The sequence below is a fragment of the Carcharhinus amblyrhynchos genome, chromosome 3 (assembly GCF_965287045.1).
Source record: "Carcharhinus amblyrhynchos chromosome 3, sCarAmb.v2.hapA, whole genome shotgun sequence".
Lineage (NCBI taxonomy): Eukaryota > Metazoa > Chordata > Chondrichthyes > Carcharhiniformes > Carcharhinidae > Carcharhinus > Carcharhinus amblyrhynchos.
In genome coordinates this window covers 92,936,155-92,956,374 of record NC_137326.1, presented here as the reverse complement: position 1 = coordinate 92,956,374, position 20,220 = coordinate 92,936,155, and the positions used below count along the sequence as shown (strand labels likewise).

Genomic DNA, 20,220 nt, shown 5'->3' with positions numbered 1-20,220 from the left:
GTTGCTAGGAAATGTAGCAAGGCTAAGGATTAGGAGCACTTCAGAATTCAGCAAAGGAGGTCCAAGAGATTAAGAGGGAGGAAAATGGAGTATAAGAGTAAGCTTGCAAATAAGACAAAAAGTTTTTACAAGTTATGTGAAAAGGAAAAGATTAGTGAAAACAAATGTAAGTCTGAAATTAAGAGTATTTATGATAGAGAACAACAAAATAGCAGAGCAATTAAATAACTACTTTATCGTTTTGCATTCAGAGGAAGGCACACTGATTCCTAGGATGGCAGGATTGTTGTACAAGGAGAGATTGAGTTGACTGGGCCTATAGTCACTGGAATTTAAAAGAATAAGAGTGGATCTAATTGAAGTATATAAAATTCTGACAGGGCTGGTGGATAGATTGGATGCAAGAATATTCTTTGGGGCTCTGGAACAAGGGATCACAGTCTCCGCTTACAGGGTAAACCATTTAGGACTGAGATGAGGATAAACTATTTCACTCTGAATCTGTGGAATTCTCCATCACATGACTGGAAAGCTGCCACTGAATATATTTTAGTCTAGAAATATATTTATTTGTTCAGGTGTTATGAGATATGGGGATAGTGTTGAATTGGAGGATGAATCATCATCATCATATTGATTAGTGGAGCAGACATAGGAGTGAATGGCCAAATCCTAATTCCTATGAAATTACAAACCACCACAGATCAGTACTGACAACACCAACCTCAGTGTTAGAGGGGTATGCCTATATTTAGAATTTTAAACACTAGGACACAGACAGGCAGATGTTAAAGACCAATAAGCTTATTTATCACCTCGAAGTGTGACCACCAAAATTCAAGCATACAGGCAGTTATCACTGCCTTCATGGATTAGAGGAATGGATTCCATACAGCAAACAAATGCAACTGAATTGCTTAACAACAATGCATTCTTTGATCGATCATAAAGATCAGCTGGCAGAATTCCATCACAAGCAATGAAATCCTTGTCAACCCAGCAAATACATTCTCTTGTGAAAGCAATTTTGCAGGGCAAGGCATGTTACACATGGAGGATTCTAGTGGCTTTACGATGACCTATGCTCTGGTGAGATGGAGGTTCACTCAAAATTGCTTCAAAAATCAGCTGAAAAGACAGCAGTCTGGCTGACAAGGAGGAAGGTATGGCATAGTGGCATTGTCACTGGGCTAGTAATCCATTGACCCAGGATAATGCTCTGGGGATGAAGCATAGCAGATGGCAAAAATTGGAACGCAATAAAATAACTGAAATTAAGTCTGATGGTGACAATGAAACCATTGGCAATGCTGTAAAGACCCAATAGGCTGCCTGAAGTACACTGGATACCAGTTAATCTATGATCCTTCAGTTTAGGAGCCATTGACTTAACTCAAATTTAGATTAAGCCCAAAAGGATGGAAAAGAAAAATCAATTAGTACTTCACAACTTCAGAGCTAGTCTCAACAAAAAAAAACTATCTTGTGGTGCAAAGTTGCATGAGGAAGAACATATAATTTCTGACTGAAAACAAATTAAAGCTGTTTTAGCCTAGAGTACAGTGACAATCAAGAACAGTGACAGATTTTCTGCAAATTTTATAAAGGATAAATGTTTATTACAACACCCAGAGTGCATATGCAACTGCAACCATTCCATCAGACAAGAGGAAGCATGTATCTGGGTCTTAAGGATAAAAATTCACGATCACACTTAGTGTAGATAAAAGCTTGGTCTGTTGAAGGTATGCTCTTTTAGATTCACAGCAGCTTAAGTGATTGCAACAATTGGTTCACCTCCGGCTTCACCTCCTTCACAGTGCAGCTAAATTTCTGCAATAAAAACCTGATTAGGTTCTATAAATGGGTAAAAGATCTATGCAAGTTCTCTTGCCTTTTCAGTAATTGTCCAATTTCTTCTGAATCTCCCTGCCTAAAAGTGCATCTTAAGTGTTGCATTTCCAAAACCTGGTTTGGGTCTGATGTTTCCCATTGTCCTCAAATGGTCCGATAACCTGGCTATTGCCATTTCATGCTTTTTCTGCAACTCTCGCCTCCCCCCAGCCCCCCAATCTTTCATTCTTGGGAATTTTACTCCAAAGCCAAAATATCAGTGAGCTAGTTGCTGTCATTTAGATTATAACAGACATTAAGGATACATCTGTTGAATTTAATGACTTGTCCAAACAAACAGACCACCTTCCCAGGGCCTTGTGCAGTTCCATGCATATTGACAGGAATAGAAATGTCACCACCCTTAACTTCACTTAGAGCCCATTCTTCAATTTTGTTAAAGAGCGTCTATTCTGAATCCAGGAGGCTGGACTTTTCTATACTTTAGCAATTAAGCAGTGACTGTTTTGTAGAACATATTGTGTGAGATGTCAATGTCAAAGCATTTGAAATTTGATCAGATGCCAGAAAAGAGATTGGGATTGCAATGTTATGCATCATTAACATCCCGAACTTGTCGTCACCACCTAACAAAGTGATTTTTCCAAAGTTCTGTCAAAAATCCATTTAAATGAAGCATGCAACACAATGTTAAATGTAACATTTGATCCTGTATCCATTTTATGCTCACAAATTATGGAGCAGTGCCAGAGGAGGCTCAACTTTTGGAAATAGGGTACTGAACTCAAATCAGATTGCAAAATTGGCTTCAAACATTCAAAATTCCACTAATATCTCCAATGGAAGCTTCAAAGCACTTTGTTATAAAGCTACCTAGGCAGCACAAGAAAAGGCAAATCAAGTAGAAATGGAAACTAAATTCACATTTTATTAAAACATTTCCACTATGGTAAATGTGACTACACAATTGAAGGCCACAAAATTTGGATTTAAACAAATCTTGAGCATTTAAAAGTCTTCAAACTACAGAGGTGGTAACATTCAGGTAGAGCACCAAGTTCCACTAACTTAAAAGGTTAAAGAATAAAAGTATTGATTTAGATCTTCATTGCGATTATTCAGCAAATGACATTCAATTTGTGTTGCAATAAATATTAATGCACAATTACTCCAGCATTTAGTTTGGGAATTTGAATGGCTTTTCTCAATAGTTAGAGCTGCTTAGTATTAAAGACCTTTGGGTGTGACTTGCACAGCAAGGTAATTATAATTTTGCATTCCAAAACATTTAAACTTCCACTTAGTAAAAAAAGGCCTGAATTCTTTAGTTGTAAGTAGGGGTTCAGACTTATACCTCCCCCATACACTATTTTATGCCTTTGGAATGGTTGAGTGCAATTGTGTAGATGCCCCCACATTGACATGAATGGAGATGGTAGATAACAGTCCAAAACAAAACCAAATAAGAACCATACAAAATAAATTGTTATCTTCAAGAACACCGAGGAACTCCAATTTAGTCATATTCCAAACAGCTTTGAGCATTTTCATGCAAAAATTGAATATTATTTAAATGCCAAGAAAAATATTGGGCTAAGTCATACTCAAACGTTTAACGTTCCTCAGGGTGCAATACAGAACTTGGATAAAAGTCAGACATGATTTCATACTGATTGTTAAAAATACTTAAAAATTTAAACATTCTATGCAAGGCAAAATTGCATGCATGTATTATTGTAAGGCTATAAAATCAGTGTTTATACATAATAGCACTGTTTTTCATCATCAAGTCACTTGAGCACAGTAATTTGACATTTCCTCCATTTGATGCTGGAAAACCATTTCGAAACTTATCCCATTGAAATTGGCTTCTTATGGTTTTGCAATTTGCCCAATAAAAAGAACTGTGCCTGCATAAGCAATTCAGAAGAGAAAACCAGTTAGTGTATAAATTGTACCAAGTTATAATTTTAATTAAGTAGGTTTCAAGTGTATAGATTGATATTTGTAAGAATGTAGAACACTCCTTGAAATAACAGTGCAGGGATTTCTATTATTGCCTACAAGTCAGTGGTACCTGCTCCACAATCACAACACTGGGCAATATACCATGTAAATCCTACTCACCCCAGAACTGCCCAAGCCAGGAGTGCTTACATGGTTTGCTGGCCTCTACACCAAGCAACATCTTAACTCCTGATGCTTCTAGACCTCAAAAGGACTTCTTCCCCACACTACCCCCCCACCCACACTCCCTTCCTTCCAAGCCCATGGTTGGGGTTGGAATTGGAATGGGAATGAACCAACAAGAGTTCACACGGTCTTCAACTGGTAATTACCACCTTGGTTGACTGCACATTATTGAGGCCAGACAACCTAGATAATTTGAACCTCAGCATGAAATCTGAATCAGCCCCAAACTTTAGGAGTAAAGTATCTGGGATCCTGGAACAATGCTGTGGATAAATTATCTAGCTCTGTGGAAAATGATTGAAAATAGTATGGTGGGGAAAGAAAAAATAGACAGTGGAAAGCAAAGAAAGTCCCAAAATACATTTTTAAGTAGGAAAAAATTACAGGACAAGAGAATGGACAAAAATAAGCATTAATCAATGGAGGTACAATAACTCATTAGAACAGATTGATAATATTAACTGAATGTATGCTGTACTGTCCAATATTTGCACATAAAACGTGATCAACTCTATGATCACACCCTGGTAATAAAGACATTTAAAACAAATTTTGATACGTCAACGTGTTAATTCAAGAAATTATGACTATGAAATAGCTAGGTTTTGCTACCAGTCAGTGGCTTTTTATTGGAACATACTTCCACTGTGTATCCTCTCAAAATGCATCACATTCTATTATCAAAGTTTTCAGCAGGAAAGTTTAAGACCATGAAGTAGGAAAGTGTAAGCAGTTTGACCCCTTGAGCCTGCTTCACCATTCAATAAGATTATGACAGATCTGACATACACGTACCTGCCCTTTCCCCATAACCCTCAATTCCCTTACTGATTAAGGATCTAATTATCTCAGCCTTAAGTGTACACTGGGACTCTGCCTCCAGTGCTGTTGTGGCAAGGAGTTCCAAAGACTAAACCCTCATGACAAATTCCTCCATATTTCATAAGAACATAAGAAATAGGAGCAGGAGTAGGCCATCTAGCCCTTCGAGCCTGCCCCGCCATTCAGTAAGATCATGGCTGATCTGTCGTGGCTCAGTTCCACATTCCCGCCCTCTCCCCATAACCCTTAATCCCCTTGCCTATCAAAAACCCATCAACCCGTGTCTTAAAAATACTTAGCGAGGTAGCCTCCACCACTTCAACGGGCAGAGAATTCCAGAGATTCACCACCCTTTGAGTGAAGAAGTTCCTCCTCAACTCCGTTCTAAACCGCCCCCCCTTTATCTTGAGGCTGTGCCCCCTAGTCCTACTATCCTTTCTGAGTGGGAAGAGTCTCTCCACCTCTATCCTATCCATCCCATTCATCAACAAAAATCAGATGTTGTCCTCTGCACGCATTTCTATCCATGCTGCTTTATTCCGTTAGAGACATCATACCAAGCCACCTTTTTGAAAATCCTCTAATCCTCTAACTGCAGCCTGATTTATGTGCAGTTCTGGACTAACAATAAATAAGATATGCACAGATTCACTTGCAGGCATGTTAGAGATAGGAGCTTACAATTATGTGCACAAAAAGTTTAACTTCAGCTCTAATGCAAATGGGAGTATGAAGGTGAATATGATGGTGTGCCAAGGGCAGGATTAAATTAAAAGAGCAAGAATGGTCTAGGCTTCAGGCAAATCAAATTAGAAAAAAAAAATCTTGCTGGACCTGATAAGCAGGCTTGGTGTTGCAACTTTCCAATTCAGCTCAAATACAATATCTCTAGTTATTGGACGGAAAGGGGATTGTTTTAGTACATTTTAAAGTAATTATTCAAGGGTGTGTTCTTAAATTCCAGCCAAGTTTATGTAGTACCTCTTTCTGGCCACTGGATGTCTCAGTTAACTAGTATACTGATGCACTTTCATGAGCTTTGTGGGAAAAATGACAAAGGCTTCCCAGAAGCAAGAATTACACAGGTGGTGATTGTTAAGCTATTTAGTAGCTTAATCACATGATCATTTTAACAGGTTTTCATTATCCAGGTGTGGAGTCTTCTGTAGATGTTATGAAGCACAAAAATGATTGCTAGAGAAAGATGGATATTGCACACAAGCTTATAACTGGTTTTCTTAAACTAGGATTTCAAATTTAGGTAGTTTACACAATTGTTACAGTACAGAAGGCCACTTAGACCAGCCAACAAAATGAGCATCATGGTTTGGAGCCATTGCCCCCTACACATTGATTACTTGAATAGAAATATCTAATGCCCCTTGAATGCCTGAAATAAACCCATCTTCAGGCAGTGCATCCAGATCTGAACAAATTGCTGTGAAACAAGTTCATGCTAATACTCCAATTGCTTGTTAACAAGTAGGATTGTTCACCTACAGCATGGGTTTTCTAGATGGCATTGGGGCCATCCTCGGCTACAAAAAAATGCAGTCAAGTATGATGAACATTGAATTCTCCCAAACAATACAAAATTTACTATGATTAGTCAGTTGAGTCGTAAATACCATGTGACAGCATCAAACTCAACACATTTCTAAAGTTACTTACCTATATATATTTTTAAATAAGTTACTTACCTGTAGAATTGTGGTATAAGATATAGAGGAATGGTCTATTCACCATAAATGGAGGAGTAATCCGGAGTGATTTCAACACAACAACAGCAGCTGTAATAAAATGCACTATTAGTGAACCAAGTGTATGGCAAAGCTGTTCACAGTTCCAGCCAAAATCGTTTGGCTTTGCATTATTTTAGTGAAGATCTGAAATCTACAGTCTGACATGCAGAATTGTATTAGCTTCCAACTGGAAGACAGGGTATTATTTTGCTCCAGAGCCAAGGATGGAAACTAATGGCATCGTATTTCTACAGAAAGTAATGAATTCAGTAGCATTAATTTTGTGTTTTAAAAAGGCATGAGATGCATTGGCTATTCACACCAGTGGGATTCTCCAGCCACACTAGGAGCACACCCCTATGCACAGGATTTCCCACTGGCATGGGGTAATGTCAATGGGAATTGACAGCAGTGGGATCAGAGAATCCTGCCACTCTGCACTGGCAGAAAACATGAGGCTGGGAGGCCAGAGAATTGCACCCATAATCTTTGTCCAGAACTCTATTACATAGACATTGAACTGCAGTGGAGTTATATTTTAAGCATTCCTCTGCCCTCATGCAAGAAACCAGGGAACATCAATTCTTAATGGGTGGACATTTACACTCATTCAGCTTCTAGTTGCATTGGCTTCTTGGATCACAGGTTTGCATCCATGCTCCAATCTCGAGTATCAAAGCCCATATTAATAGATTGCACCACAGTTTTAAGTTTGTTAGTGTCAAGGGTAGGCTTACATTAACACTGCAATGACGTTACTGTGAAAATCCCCTAGTCTGTTCAGGTACATGGAGGAAGAATTTAGCATGGTCAAAGCACCAAACCATCATGTCTTTCAGACTATGGGAGGAAACCCATAGACAGAGTCACCCAAGCCAGGAACTGAACCTGGGTCCCTGGTACTGTGAGGCAGCAATACTAACCACTGCCACTGTGCAGCCCTAAACAATGGCACCTAACATGGGGCAATAACACCACAAAAAAATTGACATGTACATTTACACATGGACAATTAGTTATTCTCAAAACTTGAGCTGTTCTCCTATTTTCATGACAATATCAGCATTTCTTTATTCATGGAATGTGGGTATTGTGGCTAGGTCAACATTTATTGCCCATCCTAACTCCCTATGTAAAGGTGGTGGCAAGCTGCCTTCTTGAACTTGGGCAAACTGGGCATCTGTTTAATGGCCTCCTTGGGAGTAAAGTGAGATACCTTCCATAATAGATCTTAGTGGGCAGATTGATGTGATACATTATGACTTGAGATTTATTGTTATAATTGCACTCCAGGGCGCCCCTCACTTCCACTTCAGAAGCTTGTAGCTGCATTGTCCATGCTTGTGCCAATTTAGTTGAAAGCTATTCATCATCTCAGAGGCAGGTCAAGGCCAGGAATGATTAGATCTTTTATGTTACACCAGCCCCATAATTCTATTTGAATACTGAGTTGATATCAACAGCAGGAATTAGCTGCTGTATGGCCAGTATGATTTTAAGCACTTGCATAGTAGGTTTTTCCATCAGTGTTGCTTGTGACTTTTCCCATCCTGTGGAGCACAAGGGCACAACAGAACAGCAGGAGCGGTTGGTTAGGACAGCACAAAGAACCCAGATGGAATGAACTTAAACTTCCCTCACCATTCTCTCATCAGCTTTTTGGTATAATGCAAAAGTCACCAGACTCCAACAACTGTTGATCAACTAATTGATCATGCAAAAGGAGGGGGGAAGCAGAAAAGAGTGAAAATTAGGACTTATGTTTTCCACTGGGTTGCACTGGTTCCCTTAGTGCAATTTGCCCCAAATCAGTAAAATCTGCACAAGGATTGAACTTTCAGCCTAAATGTTAGAAGTGTGTCCATCAACACCAGACCCCTAGATCAAATCACCCACCTGAAGTTTCAAATAGTTTGTCTTATTTGTGAGATACAGAGTTTTAGTTTACATTGCTCAACAGCGCTGGTTCATGGCAGATTTGGAGATATGCAAACCAAGGTGAATGCAATTTGAGGGGAAACTCTTAACAAGCCCATTCTGGAGTATAATTTGCACGTGAATCACTGATTACTGAAACAGAAACTTAGATTATCCTGGCAGCATAATTTGGCCGTTTCAGCTCTTACTTCATGTTTGTGCAACACATGCCTTGCAATTATTACCTGAAACAAATTACTCCACCACAGTGAGCAGGGTATGACTAATGTTCTGTTTTAGTGCATTATTGATGAGAGTATACTTATTGCAATGTTTAAAAATGCTGACAAACTTGCCTGTTGCTGCAGAAGCTCTTGTCCCATCTTCACTCACTTCAATTTTAGCCTTTTGTATTAGTTGTGAAACATACAGTTGATCTGATCCTGCAGCATATTGAAGGCAGTTAAAAGTGTGCACTATTTAAAAATATTGAGAAGTTTTCTGACAAAACATTCAACTACTTACTGCTAATCTTTCCAAAATTTGCCTTTGTTTGATCAAACAGATCAGTGATTCCAAGAGATGAAAGAGGTTTCTCCAGGTTGGTTTCTGCCTCAGCAGTGAATCTACAGATGAAGTTTTTAGCAAAAAGCCAAAAGCACATTTACCAGCAACAAAAAAGGATAGGCAGCCATAATAAAAATGATATGGCAAAGTGTTAATTAAATCAGTATTCTACTCCAAATGGATGGCAAGCTTCAAACACAGAAGCATTAGAACTAATACATGGCTACTTTTAACCATACAGGTTTCAAAAGCAAATATTAACACTTACTTAGGTATGGCAATATCAAGCTTCTTTTCTCTCATGACTACCTTCCAGCTGTTTATAGTTCGTACATTCATGTACGGAGTTATTGCGGAGAGTTGGATATTAATATCCTCAGGAACAACAACAAACATACTGATAGTGCCACCATGGTATGGCAGCTCAAGGATAAAATATTTCACATTTGTTGGTGTAACGGCCTTTCCTGCAAAACAAAAAAGCATGTACAAAAGTTAAAGATAAATCTCTTGTATTCATGGAATGCTAAATATCCCAAACATAGTTTGCCAAAGCTAGCATGCATTTACAATATCACATTCTGACCACGCTTGTTTTCATATTAAAATACTATTGACCATCAACCCCATTCAATTCATAAGATTTAATGAACAGTAGAGATTTGAATGTTATAATCAGCAGCATTCAAGCTACTAACACAAGAGCGCCAATCTGTTAATTTTGTACTGTTCATACCTTTTCACAATTATCTTATGCTAGATGCCAGTTGCCGCCTTTGTTAAAGAATAATTTTATTGCAGTGAACTAAGCCACTCAGATTAGCAGAAAGGTGAAGAATGGATCATAAAATATGAGCACATGCATTCAAAATATACTTCCAGAGCACCCTTACTTAGCTAGTTGTGATTGTTACTGAGACATCAGAAAAGATCAGGTTCAATTGCTGGTTACTGCCGACCCAGCTGCTCTCTTATGTGGCACCAATGTCACCAAAAGATCCTTAGGAAAAGGAATAATTATATAGCTCTACAAATGTACTAAGCTAGACTTCAAATTCAAACATCTTGCACTAAAATTTTCCAATATGAATTCCCTCAGTTCCCATTTTTCATCTGCTCAGCACCTCAGCCAGGAACCAGATGTTACAAAGCCTGTGTCCTTGATCATTACCAGTACTATTGGGGCACAAACAACACTTAGTATCTGTGTCTTCAGATCACCTAATATACAATTTAGCAATTTGATACTGAACACCACATTAAAAATGTTGAATATAGCAGAATGCAAGAAAGTAACAATGCCTCAATACTCTTGACACATTGCTGCTTTAACATACTGCTCTGTATTCAACAATCCAGTGCTCATTTTGGCTAAAGGCAAACATTCTAATGGTGCCACACTTACCAAAGTTGAAGGTTGATATTTGGGACATCATAGGAACTTGATATACATTTCCATCAGCAGCATAGAAATCCCTGTTACGAGTATTTCCTGTTCGAAACCGGGACTTCCACAAACCCTTGAAAAAAATAGCATTGACCACCACTAGCTTGGTGGCTACATTGAGAACTTCTGGAGAAATGAGATTTGTAATCATACCTAAGAAACAGACCAAATTGCAAGACTTCAGTAAAACAGGCAGTGGATTCTACACCTTGCCTTCCCTCTAATAGGGTGAAATAAATTATCTCAAATATCATGCTTTGTTGGCAAACAATTTACAAAAAAGACCACATCAAGATGCAAGTACTAAGTGAGATTTATTACACAGAAGTAAAAATCCAGCAAATAATTTTAATTAATTTATATCACACACGAGTGTAAACCAGTTTGGAAAAAGCTGTGCAGAAGACAGCACAATTTTATAACTTTATAGCACTGAAACAAAACCAGATACATCCATTTTTTTCATATTTGACATGCTGACAAAAGAATTGGACAATTAGTTAATTTCACAAAAACAAAAAAATCTGATGTGAAATGTTGGCTTTATTCTCTCTCCATAGATGCTATCAGACCTGCTGAGATTGCCCAGCATTTTTGGTTTCAGATTCCAGCATCTGCAGTATTTTGCATTTAATTAATGATATTGCTTTTAACTTTAAAAAAACTGCAATACAAGTAAATGTTTAAAATCCTAAAAAATGAAAAAAAGTATTGCACATGCTGCAGTTTGGTAATCTTATATAAAAAACATTCAGAAAAATTAATTGCTTTCTCACTTCCTTTACCCATTTCTCCCCCAAGACCCATCAGCCAATTAAGCTAGTCTTCCTACTTCATATTGAAGGATTATGTACCTCTGGTTTGATTCTTAGTCCACTGATTGATTGCTGTTGCAGCTTCCACAGGATTTTCATAATTCAAACTTTTCAATGCAGCTTGATACACATCTTTTGTCTTGCTAATAAATGGTGGTTCCATTGAAAAATTACTAGCTACAAATAATCCATTGGCAATAGCTACTATATCATGATTTCTGCTTTCAGTTAAAAACTTGTGTATCCTTCTGAGCTTTCTGGAAGCACCTACAAGGAATCAATCAATATATAAAGTAGCTTACTAGAAGCAGACTTATGTCATACATGCATCATTCTAACATTCATAAATGAAGTACTTGGATATAAAAGATTAACTTACCAAGCATCTAATGCAAATATTTATTTAGAACTTCTATAATTCAAATTAATGTATTCAGTATGTGAACTGCTAATGTATATGGTATTACACAATGAATAGTTTATGATAACAGGTAATAGCTTATATACATGCAAACTAAATGAATACTAAAAAACAACTATTTTCTCTGGGTGATTCAGAATATTTTGTATTGACTTACAAGGAACTAATTTAGTCAGGGTTTTGATTTCAAAGTCTGAAAAAGTAGAACAGCTGTTTGTGCCTGGGAAGATTGAAATTGCATTAAAATAATAGTAATATTTTCCAGGAAATTAAACTGCATTATTTTATTTTTGAGAGACTATATCCAGAGACCCATAGGCATGCAGTCAAGCAGCTGGTGACTACATGCTTGCTAGTTACAATTGCACAGCAAAACACGTCTTCTGAATGTCACTGAGATTCTAGTATTGGGGTCCCAGGCACCATGGACAGGATGACAAAACCTTCTCCAGAACTATAATTTCAAGGCAGTTACTAAAAGTTGCATTTGTGAATGGTTTTCGAAATCAGCAACAATTACATATGCTTGAACAAACTGAAATGGGCTTAAATTAGAACAGCAATGAGAACCGACTGCCCAAAATCAAGGACAAATTTGCATCAGTTTTCTTGCCACTGAGGCTAAGTTGCAACATCTCATTTAAAACGCTGCACTAGGGGTAGGGAACTTTGCAGTTGACAAAGTTAAACAAAAGCTTACAAAAAAGTTTATACAAACCACGCGAGTTGTATTTCAGAGCACTGCTCAATTGTTGCCTTGTTCTTCCACCTGCACCTAGCTGCAGCATCCCAAGTACAGAAGCAATTCCATGTGGAGACATGATAATGTTTTCTGTTGGCTTAGAATTAGCGACATGATTAAAAATCCTCATCCCCAGGTCTGACCCAAGTTCTGATACTTGGGTGTTCTTCCATTGGCTGTGAACAGATTTCAGGAACACACTGAGGAGGATCAAGGTGCCTAATTTTCCCATTGTGATTCCAATATTAAATCAGATAGGAATCTGCAAGATGAAGACAAAAAAATTAGTCTGCAAATTACATTGAAAAAAGTGAACCTTGATGTTTTCAAAGTTGTAATTTGGGTGACAGTAAATAGCTAGGAAAGTATTTGTTTTAAACAATGTCTATCAAATACATCCAGAACATCTGATTGTGTTACAACCTGAAGACTCAAGACTTTTTTTTAAAAACGTGTAAAAGCATTGCAAATAATTTATGCAATTATATGATCAGATAATCTAAATCAATGCTGAAGCAGGTGGTCATTATCCTTGAACAATTTTCCATACCCCAGTTAAGTTTCTTGTAACCTATTGCAAATCTTTTCAAAGCTCAAAATACCTAGTGCATGGAGTTTTCAATCTATTATCCAATCAATGCCATAGAATAGCTTTTTAATAAAACAGATCCCTACTTCACAAGACACAAGAGCCCAGATTGATAAACTATCTGCAGCAAAATCGAGCAAGAGCTTTCCTGGAACCTCCAGGCCCGACATAATTTCAAATTCTTAATACTTCCAAATATTCATTATGTCCACCCAAATGTGGATGTATGTAACACATTTCAAAACTATTTAATACAGGCATCTCACCGACACTGTGATTAAAGAGTCACCTTCCTTTGTGCAACTTTTTCTCAACTAATTGCACATGACATGCAGAAAAGAGAAATAAAAAATTCTCAATATAGCATGGAAAAGGGCTGCACTGTGGCAGATGCCACACCAATCTCCTTTGAACGATTGGTGTAGAAAACAATCAGAACCCATCCAAATTATTCTTATAACCTTAATGCTGAGAAAATGATAAGTGAGTCAGGGGCACAGATATGGCAGAGTTCCAGCACCATTGCAACCAAGTGGAAAATTAGTCATATATTTTGAGAAGTCATCGATATTAAATCCAAATATCAAACTGCAAGGAAGCAATTTCACCACAATAAAATAAATTTGTGCTAGTTTTATTTCATACATTGTATTAAAATGCTTGGCCTGTTATAGTCTTTTTTAATAGACATCCACAATAAGTGTAATGCATTTTCTACAACTGTTTAATCAATTTAAATAATTAACATTCATATGAGCAAAGGAAAGAGAAATCAATGTTTTTTTTAAAAGCAACTTTTACCAGACCATCTGCTACTATTTTTTCCATCTACCACAACCAGCAGACAACTTAAAGGTGAGTGGCAAGAATGAAAATTAACATGACTAGGATCAGAGTTGCTCTTAGAGTTGACACTGACACCAGGAATCAAACAGCCTGTGCAGTAACTATTCCATGATAAGAACATAAGAACATAAGAACATAAGAACATAAGAACATAAGAAATAGGAGCAGGAGTAGGCCATCTGGCCCTTCGAGCCTGCCCCGCCATTCAATAAGATCATGGCTGATCTGTCGTGGCTCAGTTCCACTTTCCCGCCCTCTCCCCATAACCCTTAATCCCCTCTCTTATCAAAAACCCATCAACCCGCTTCTTAAAAATATTTAGCGAGGCAGCCTCCACCACTTCAACGGGCAGAGAATTCCAGAGATTCACCACCCTTTGAGTGAAGAAGTTCCTCCTCAACTCCGTTCTGAACCGCCCCCCCTTTATCTTGAGGCTGTGCCCCCTAGTCCTACTGTCTTTTTTGAGCGGGAAGAGTCTTTCCACCTCTATCCTATCCATCCCATTCATCATCTTATACGTCTCAATGAGATCTCCCCTCATTCTTCTAAACTCTAACGAGTACAAGCCTAGTTTATTCAGCCTCTCCTCATAGCTCAACCCCCTCAACTCCGGTATCAGCCTAGTAAACCTCCTCTGCACTCCCTCCAGGGCCAAAATATCCTTGCGCAGGTGCGGCGCCCAAAACTGCACACAGTACTCCAGCTGCGGCCAGATTGATTTGCAACAACTATTTCCTTTCCCTTCACTTTTCTTGAGGGGATCATTCCCTCAATAACAATCTGTTTATATGCCACTCTGCTTGCTCACAGATGCAACACAGACTTTCAAACACTGCAGCATCACTGTCCAAGGTGTCAAAGTCTCCTGTGTACAAGTAAACAATATTTGTCAAAATCCAACAAGCTATATGCTATCATCTGTGTAGCAGGGAGACCAGTTCAGGTGAGGCGATTGCTTAGATGAACACAAAATTCCCATCTGCCAGTGCTATGTCACAAATCACTACCTTGTTCTGACCTTTGACCTCTTGTACTTAACAGTAAGGAGTCTCACAACACCAGGTTAAAGTCCAACAAGTTTATTTGTTGGCACAAGCCACAAGCTTTCAGAGTACTGCTCCTTCATCAGGTGTTCACACTGCTGCTCCACAACATGGCTACCATCAATAGCATCTCCACATCATGGCTTTCTTGTGCTATCCCAGCTATGCTAAATGGAAATTCAGGAACATCAGACTCACTTGAGTATTCTACAGTCTTAGTCTGAACTGAAAAAAAATCTTATTCTCGGAGTTCTTCCCCTGTCTGAAGATTGGCCCACTAATTGAGATAATTCTTTGGGCAGCACAGTGTAGCCTCAGTGTCAGACACCAAGGTTCAATTCCAGCCTTGGGTTACTGTCTCTGCATGGGTCTCCTCCAAGTGCTTCATTTCCCTTCACAGTCCAAAGGTATTCAGGTTGGGTTGATTGGCAATGCTAAGTTGTGATGTGGAGATGCCGGCGTTGGACTGGGGTAAACACAGTAAGTCTGACAACACCAGGTTTAAGTCCAACTGATTTATTTGATAGTAAACTCACAAGCTTTCAAGGTTAACTCTTCATCAGGTGAATGGAGAGTTCTGGCCTCAGACAGAGCATATAAAGCACAGACAGTTTACAGATTACTGATTAGAATGCGAATCTTTACACCTAACCTGCTATTCAAGTCTTAAAGTGGCCGACAATGTGAGTGGAAGGAGCAAAGATCACAGGTTAAAGAGGTGTGTATTGTCTCCAGACAGTACAGTATCTGAGGTTTTGCAAACCCAGGCAAGTCATGGGGGTTACAGATAGTGTGACATGAACCCAAGATCCCTGTTGAGACTGTCCTCATGTGTGCGGAACTTGGCTATCAGTCTCTGCTCAGCGACTCTGCGCTGTCGTGTGTCGTGAAGGCCGCCTTGGAGAATGCTTACCGAAAGGTCAGAGGCCGAATGCCCACGACCACTGAAGTGTTCGCCAACAGGAAGGGAACAGTCTGTTGTGCTCCTTCCACTCACATTGTCGGCCACTTTAAGACTTGAACAGCAGATTAGGTGTAAAGATTCGCATTCTAATCAGTAATCTGTAAACTGTCTGTGCTTTATATGCTCTGCCTGAGGCCAGAACTCTCCAATCACCTGACGAAGAGGTTAACCTCGAAAGCTTGTGAGTTTACTATCAAATAAATCGGTTGGACTTAAACCTGGTGTTGTCAGTCTTCTTACTATGCTAAGTTGACCCTGGTGTCAGGGAATTAACAGGGTATGTGGGGGTTACAGGAACAGGGCCTGGGTGGGATTGTGGTCAGTGCAGACGGGATGGACCAAGTGGCCTCCTTTTACACAGTAGGGATTTTAGCAATTTTACATTTGAAATGGTTTCCATTCTCTTTGGAGCAAAAGATGGGGGCAAGGACACACAAATTTGGTGTTTGCCAACATTTTCTGTTTCCACTTCCAAATTAAACGGCTGAATATTGGGGCAACTCATGTTACTCTCACCTTTTTCCTCTGGAGAGTTGCGTCATAATTTTTGCTATTTACACATCGTTTCTTTAAATGCTCTCCTCACGTGAATAACTATTAACACATTTCTTTTTTAATCACACTCCAACACAATAAGTTGTGTATGTTTTCACCACTTCTTGCCTTTCATGTAATATATGAAAAAAACACAAGTTTATCTTTTAAATTCTGAAAAATGTTTCTGCTTGAACGCATTGAAATATTTGCTTATCTGCTGAAAGAAAAACATTAAAATAAAGTGCCTTTCCAATTCGCCAAATTAACACAATGAAAATTGATTGTATCTCTTTAAAAAATGCAAACCCGCCGCGTACTTTGGGATCCTTAAAGAATGAATTTCGGATACTTTTCAAATTAAGTAAGTGCGGAACAATTTGCGTTTAGACACATTTTAAGCAGAAAGTCGTAAAACGCTTCAGAGAAGTAGGAGCGAGTTGCCACTAAATAAAAAGCTGCTTATTATTGCACTGGTAACTGGCACAGTTTGATGTTTGCACTCGACAGCAAATAACGCACTAAGATGTGGCAATAAATTCTGTTTCCAACCCACGCCAGTCACTTAACATAAATGCCTGTGCTTCTGACCCATTTATCTCAATTGGCTGAAAAATAAAAGTTATCCATACAAACGAATTTATTTTTTTACCAGCAGAAAGCACTTGTTAGCGTCTGATGAACTATTTAAAGCCCAGAATAATTTGCATCTCTGTAATCCCGCGGGCAGGAACTGCGTTTCCCCTGGATTTTGTTTCCACAAAACTACCTTTCATATCGACAACCTCACGGATCCAATGCCAACCTGAGGGTTACTGAACGAGTACGATACAAACAAATCACCATCGCTATAACCACGTAAATACGTGCTAAATTGTTGAAACAACACCCAACTTTTCAAAACTGCACCAATTTACTTAGAAACAGGATTAGGTTTCAACTACTCTAAATGGCTGTCTTTTCATGGCAGGACAATTTACCTGTACACAGACCACCCTCATTCAAACGCAGTTAACTCCAGTAAACCAGCGATTACTGTGGAGTGGCACTTTAAATAGGCTTTGCTGTCTGCCTGTCTGCTCCTCCTCTTCGCTGCTGGTGGACTGCCAGAGGTGGGCGGGTTTCACAAAATCTGGAACTCCTTTCACAATCCCAATCCTGCTGCTGGGAGTTAGATTTGTGACCCCAGCCCGCGCCTTAAAACTGTCGGCAGCTGTGAACAACTGTTCCAGTTCTGAGTGATGGCTCTGTGAATGTGAATTGTGAAACCAGTGAGTAGGGCTGATACGTGGTTTTCGTCACCCTAGATGGGAAGGAAATATCTCATAAGGCGTACACACACATACACAGGGTTCTTGTGTGTAGCTGTTGTATGATGACCCACATAAAGAGCCTTTATGGAAAATCGCCAGTAGAAACAGCCCCAGTTCATTTGGCTCTTCCGCTGAAACATCCCACGTATGTGTTGCAAACTTTGCCCAACATCACATCCGACCACTGTCTTTGCGAATGGCACTAACTCCGACCATTGAAGTGACAGCATTCATGGCAAAAAAGTAACTAGAACTGAAATACTTTCCCCCTTTCAAGAGGCATTCATTTTTGTGGAAATAAAATATTAATTGAAAACTCGGGATTATCTTTGCCCAATAAAAATAGCTGGTATGGGGGGGTTAATGTTTTTATTTTAGCTGCAGATTAATAACCTGAGGTCCACAAGATTTCACAGATTTGATTTCAGTATTGCAGTTGACCAAACTACGTAGTGCTGGGATAAGGGCAAAATACTGTGGATCTGGAATCTTAAAACAAAAATAGAAAATACTGGAAAATATCAGTAGGTCTGACAACATCTGAAAATGAAGCCAATATTTTGAGTGAGGATGGGTCATTCTGTCTTGAAACGTTGGCTGGATGCTCTCTCCCTAGGTGCTTTCAGACCTGTTGAGATTTTCCAGCATTTTCTGTTTTTGTTACATAATGGTGGGCCATTGTTGATAGACTGTTGAATAATTTAGAGACATAAAATGCTTATCTCAAAAGTTGGCGTTAGGCATACATGGTCCTGCAACACTTTTTTAAATGCAGATTTTATGTGATATTTAATTTTCATTCATATATTTTTAGTTACAAGCATTTGGTGGTACTTTTGCAACATGAGGTGGAATTAATACAGGAGAGGGAACATAAATAAAAAGTCGCTATTGTGGCGAGATGTGACAATGTCTCTCAAGACCCTCTACGATTTTCAACCTTTCACAATAAGTATCAATAATTTAGACGTCAGGTAAAGGTCACATGCCCAAGTTTATAGATTTCACTTTAATGTGGAAGGCACAGTAAATAGTGCAGGTAGGAGGACAAGGTAGAGGATGTGAAGATAACACATGGCAAATGTAGTTCATTTTGGGTAAGTGGTTATCAAGTTTGAATGCAAGAAAAACAAATCAGAGTAGCTTCTAAATGGTGAGAAACTAAACGGTGAGAAACTCCATGTGGACAGGCATGGAGATTTGTATGCCCAGGTACATAAAACCGAAAGCTTGTGAGCATGTATGTAAGTAGCCAACAAGGTTAATGAAATGTTGGCCTTTATCTTAAGGGGCCTGGAACTCAAAGAAGAAATTATGCATGAATTCTGTTGAGCTCTGGATTCAGCTCTGGGTGCAGCACCTTTATTGGTCTTGCAAGCGGTATAGTGAAGATTCACCAGAATTTTCCACCACACTTGGGTGTAGAAGTTATGAGCACAGCTTGCTTAAACTGGTCTTGTATTCTTTGTGTCAAAGAAGATTGGGGGTGCACTAATTGAGGTTTGACAATTATAAAATGATTTGATAAGGTGGATTCTGACAATCCATTCCATCTGGTGGGGGGGATCTGGAACCAGAGGGTATAATGTTTATACTAGAGCCAGGCCACTCAGGAGCAAAACCTCCTTGCAGTGACCACAATATGATAGAACTTCCCCTGCAGTTTGAGAGGGAGAAGCTGGAATCGGATATAACGGCATTACAGTTAAATAAAGGTAGTTACAAAGACATGAAGGAGGAGCTGGCCAGGATTGATTGGAAAGGGAGCCTAGCAGGGAAAACAGTGAAACAGCAATGGCAGGAGTTGTTGTGAGTTATTCAGGAGGAGCAAAAGAAATTCATCCCAAGGAGGAGGAAACATGCTAGGAGAAGGAGGAGGCATCCATGGTTGATGAGAGAAGTCAAGGACAGCATAAAAGCAAAAGAAAAAGCATACAAAGTGGCAAGGATTAGTGGGAAGCTGGAGGATTGGGAAGCTTTTAAAAGCAAGCAGAGGGCAACTAAAATAGCAATAAAGAGGGGGAAGATGAAATATAAGTGTAAGCTAGTTAATAACATAAAAGAAGATGGGAAGAGTTTTTTTCAATATATAAAAGATAAGAGGATCACTGGAAAATGAGACTGGAGAAGTAATAATAGGAAATTAAGCAATGGCAGAGGAACTGAATAAATGCTTTGCATCAGTCTTCACAGTGGAAGACACCAGTGGGATGCCAGAGCTCCAAAAAGTCATGGAGTACAGGTGATTGTAATGGCCATCACTAAGGAGGAGGTTCTGGGCAAACCAAAAGGTCTGAAGATGGATAAATCACCTGGACTGGATGGACTACAACCCAGGGTTCTAAAAGAGATAGCTGAGAAAATGTGGAAGAATTGATGGTTATCTTTCAGGACTCACTGAGAACAGAGAG

At 39.0% G+C, this 20,220-nt stretch overlaps 1 protein-coding gene across 1 annotated transcript; it reads right to left on the bottom strand.

Annotated features, from left to right (window-relative positions):
• Positions 1–2,762: 2,762 nt before the first annotated feature.
• Positions 2,763–17,727, bottom strand: serpine2 (serpin peptidase inhibitor, clade E (nexin, plasminogen activator inhibitor type 1), member 2). The gene is made up of 9 exons (XM_080185525.1): positions 17,477–17,727; positions 12,497–12,782; positions 11,397–11,624; positions 10,501–10,695; positions 9,364–9,562; positions 9,054–9,154; positions 8,885–8,971; positions 6,570–6,659; positions 2,763–3,764 (listed from the first exon to the last, which is right to left on the bottom strand). Exons 2-9 carry the CDS (start codon positions 12,750–12,752, stop codon positions 3,727–3,729), a joined length of 1,194 nt encoding a protein of 397 aa, XP_080041651.1. The 5' UTR covers positions 12,753–12,782; positions 17,477–17,727; the 3' UTR covers positions 2,763–3,726.
• Between the last annotated feature and the right edge of the window lie 2,493 nt (positions 17,728–20,220).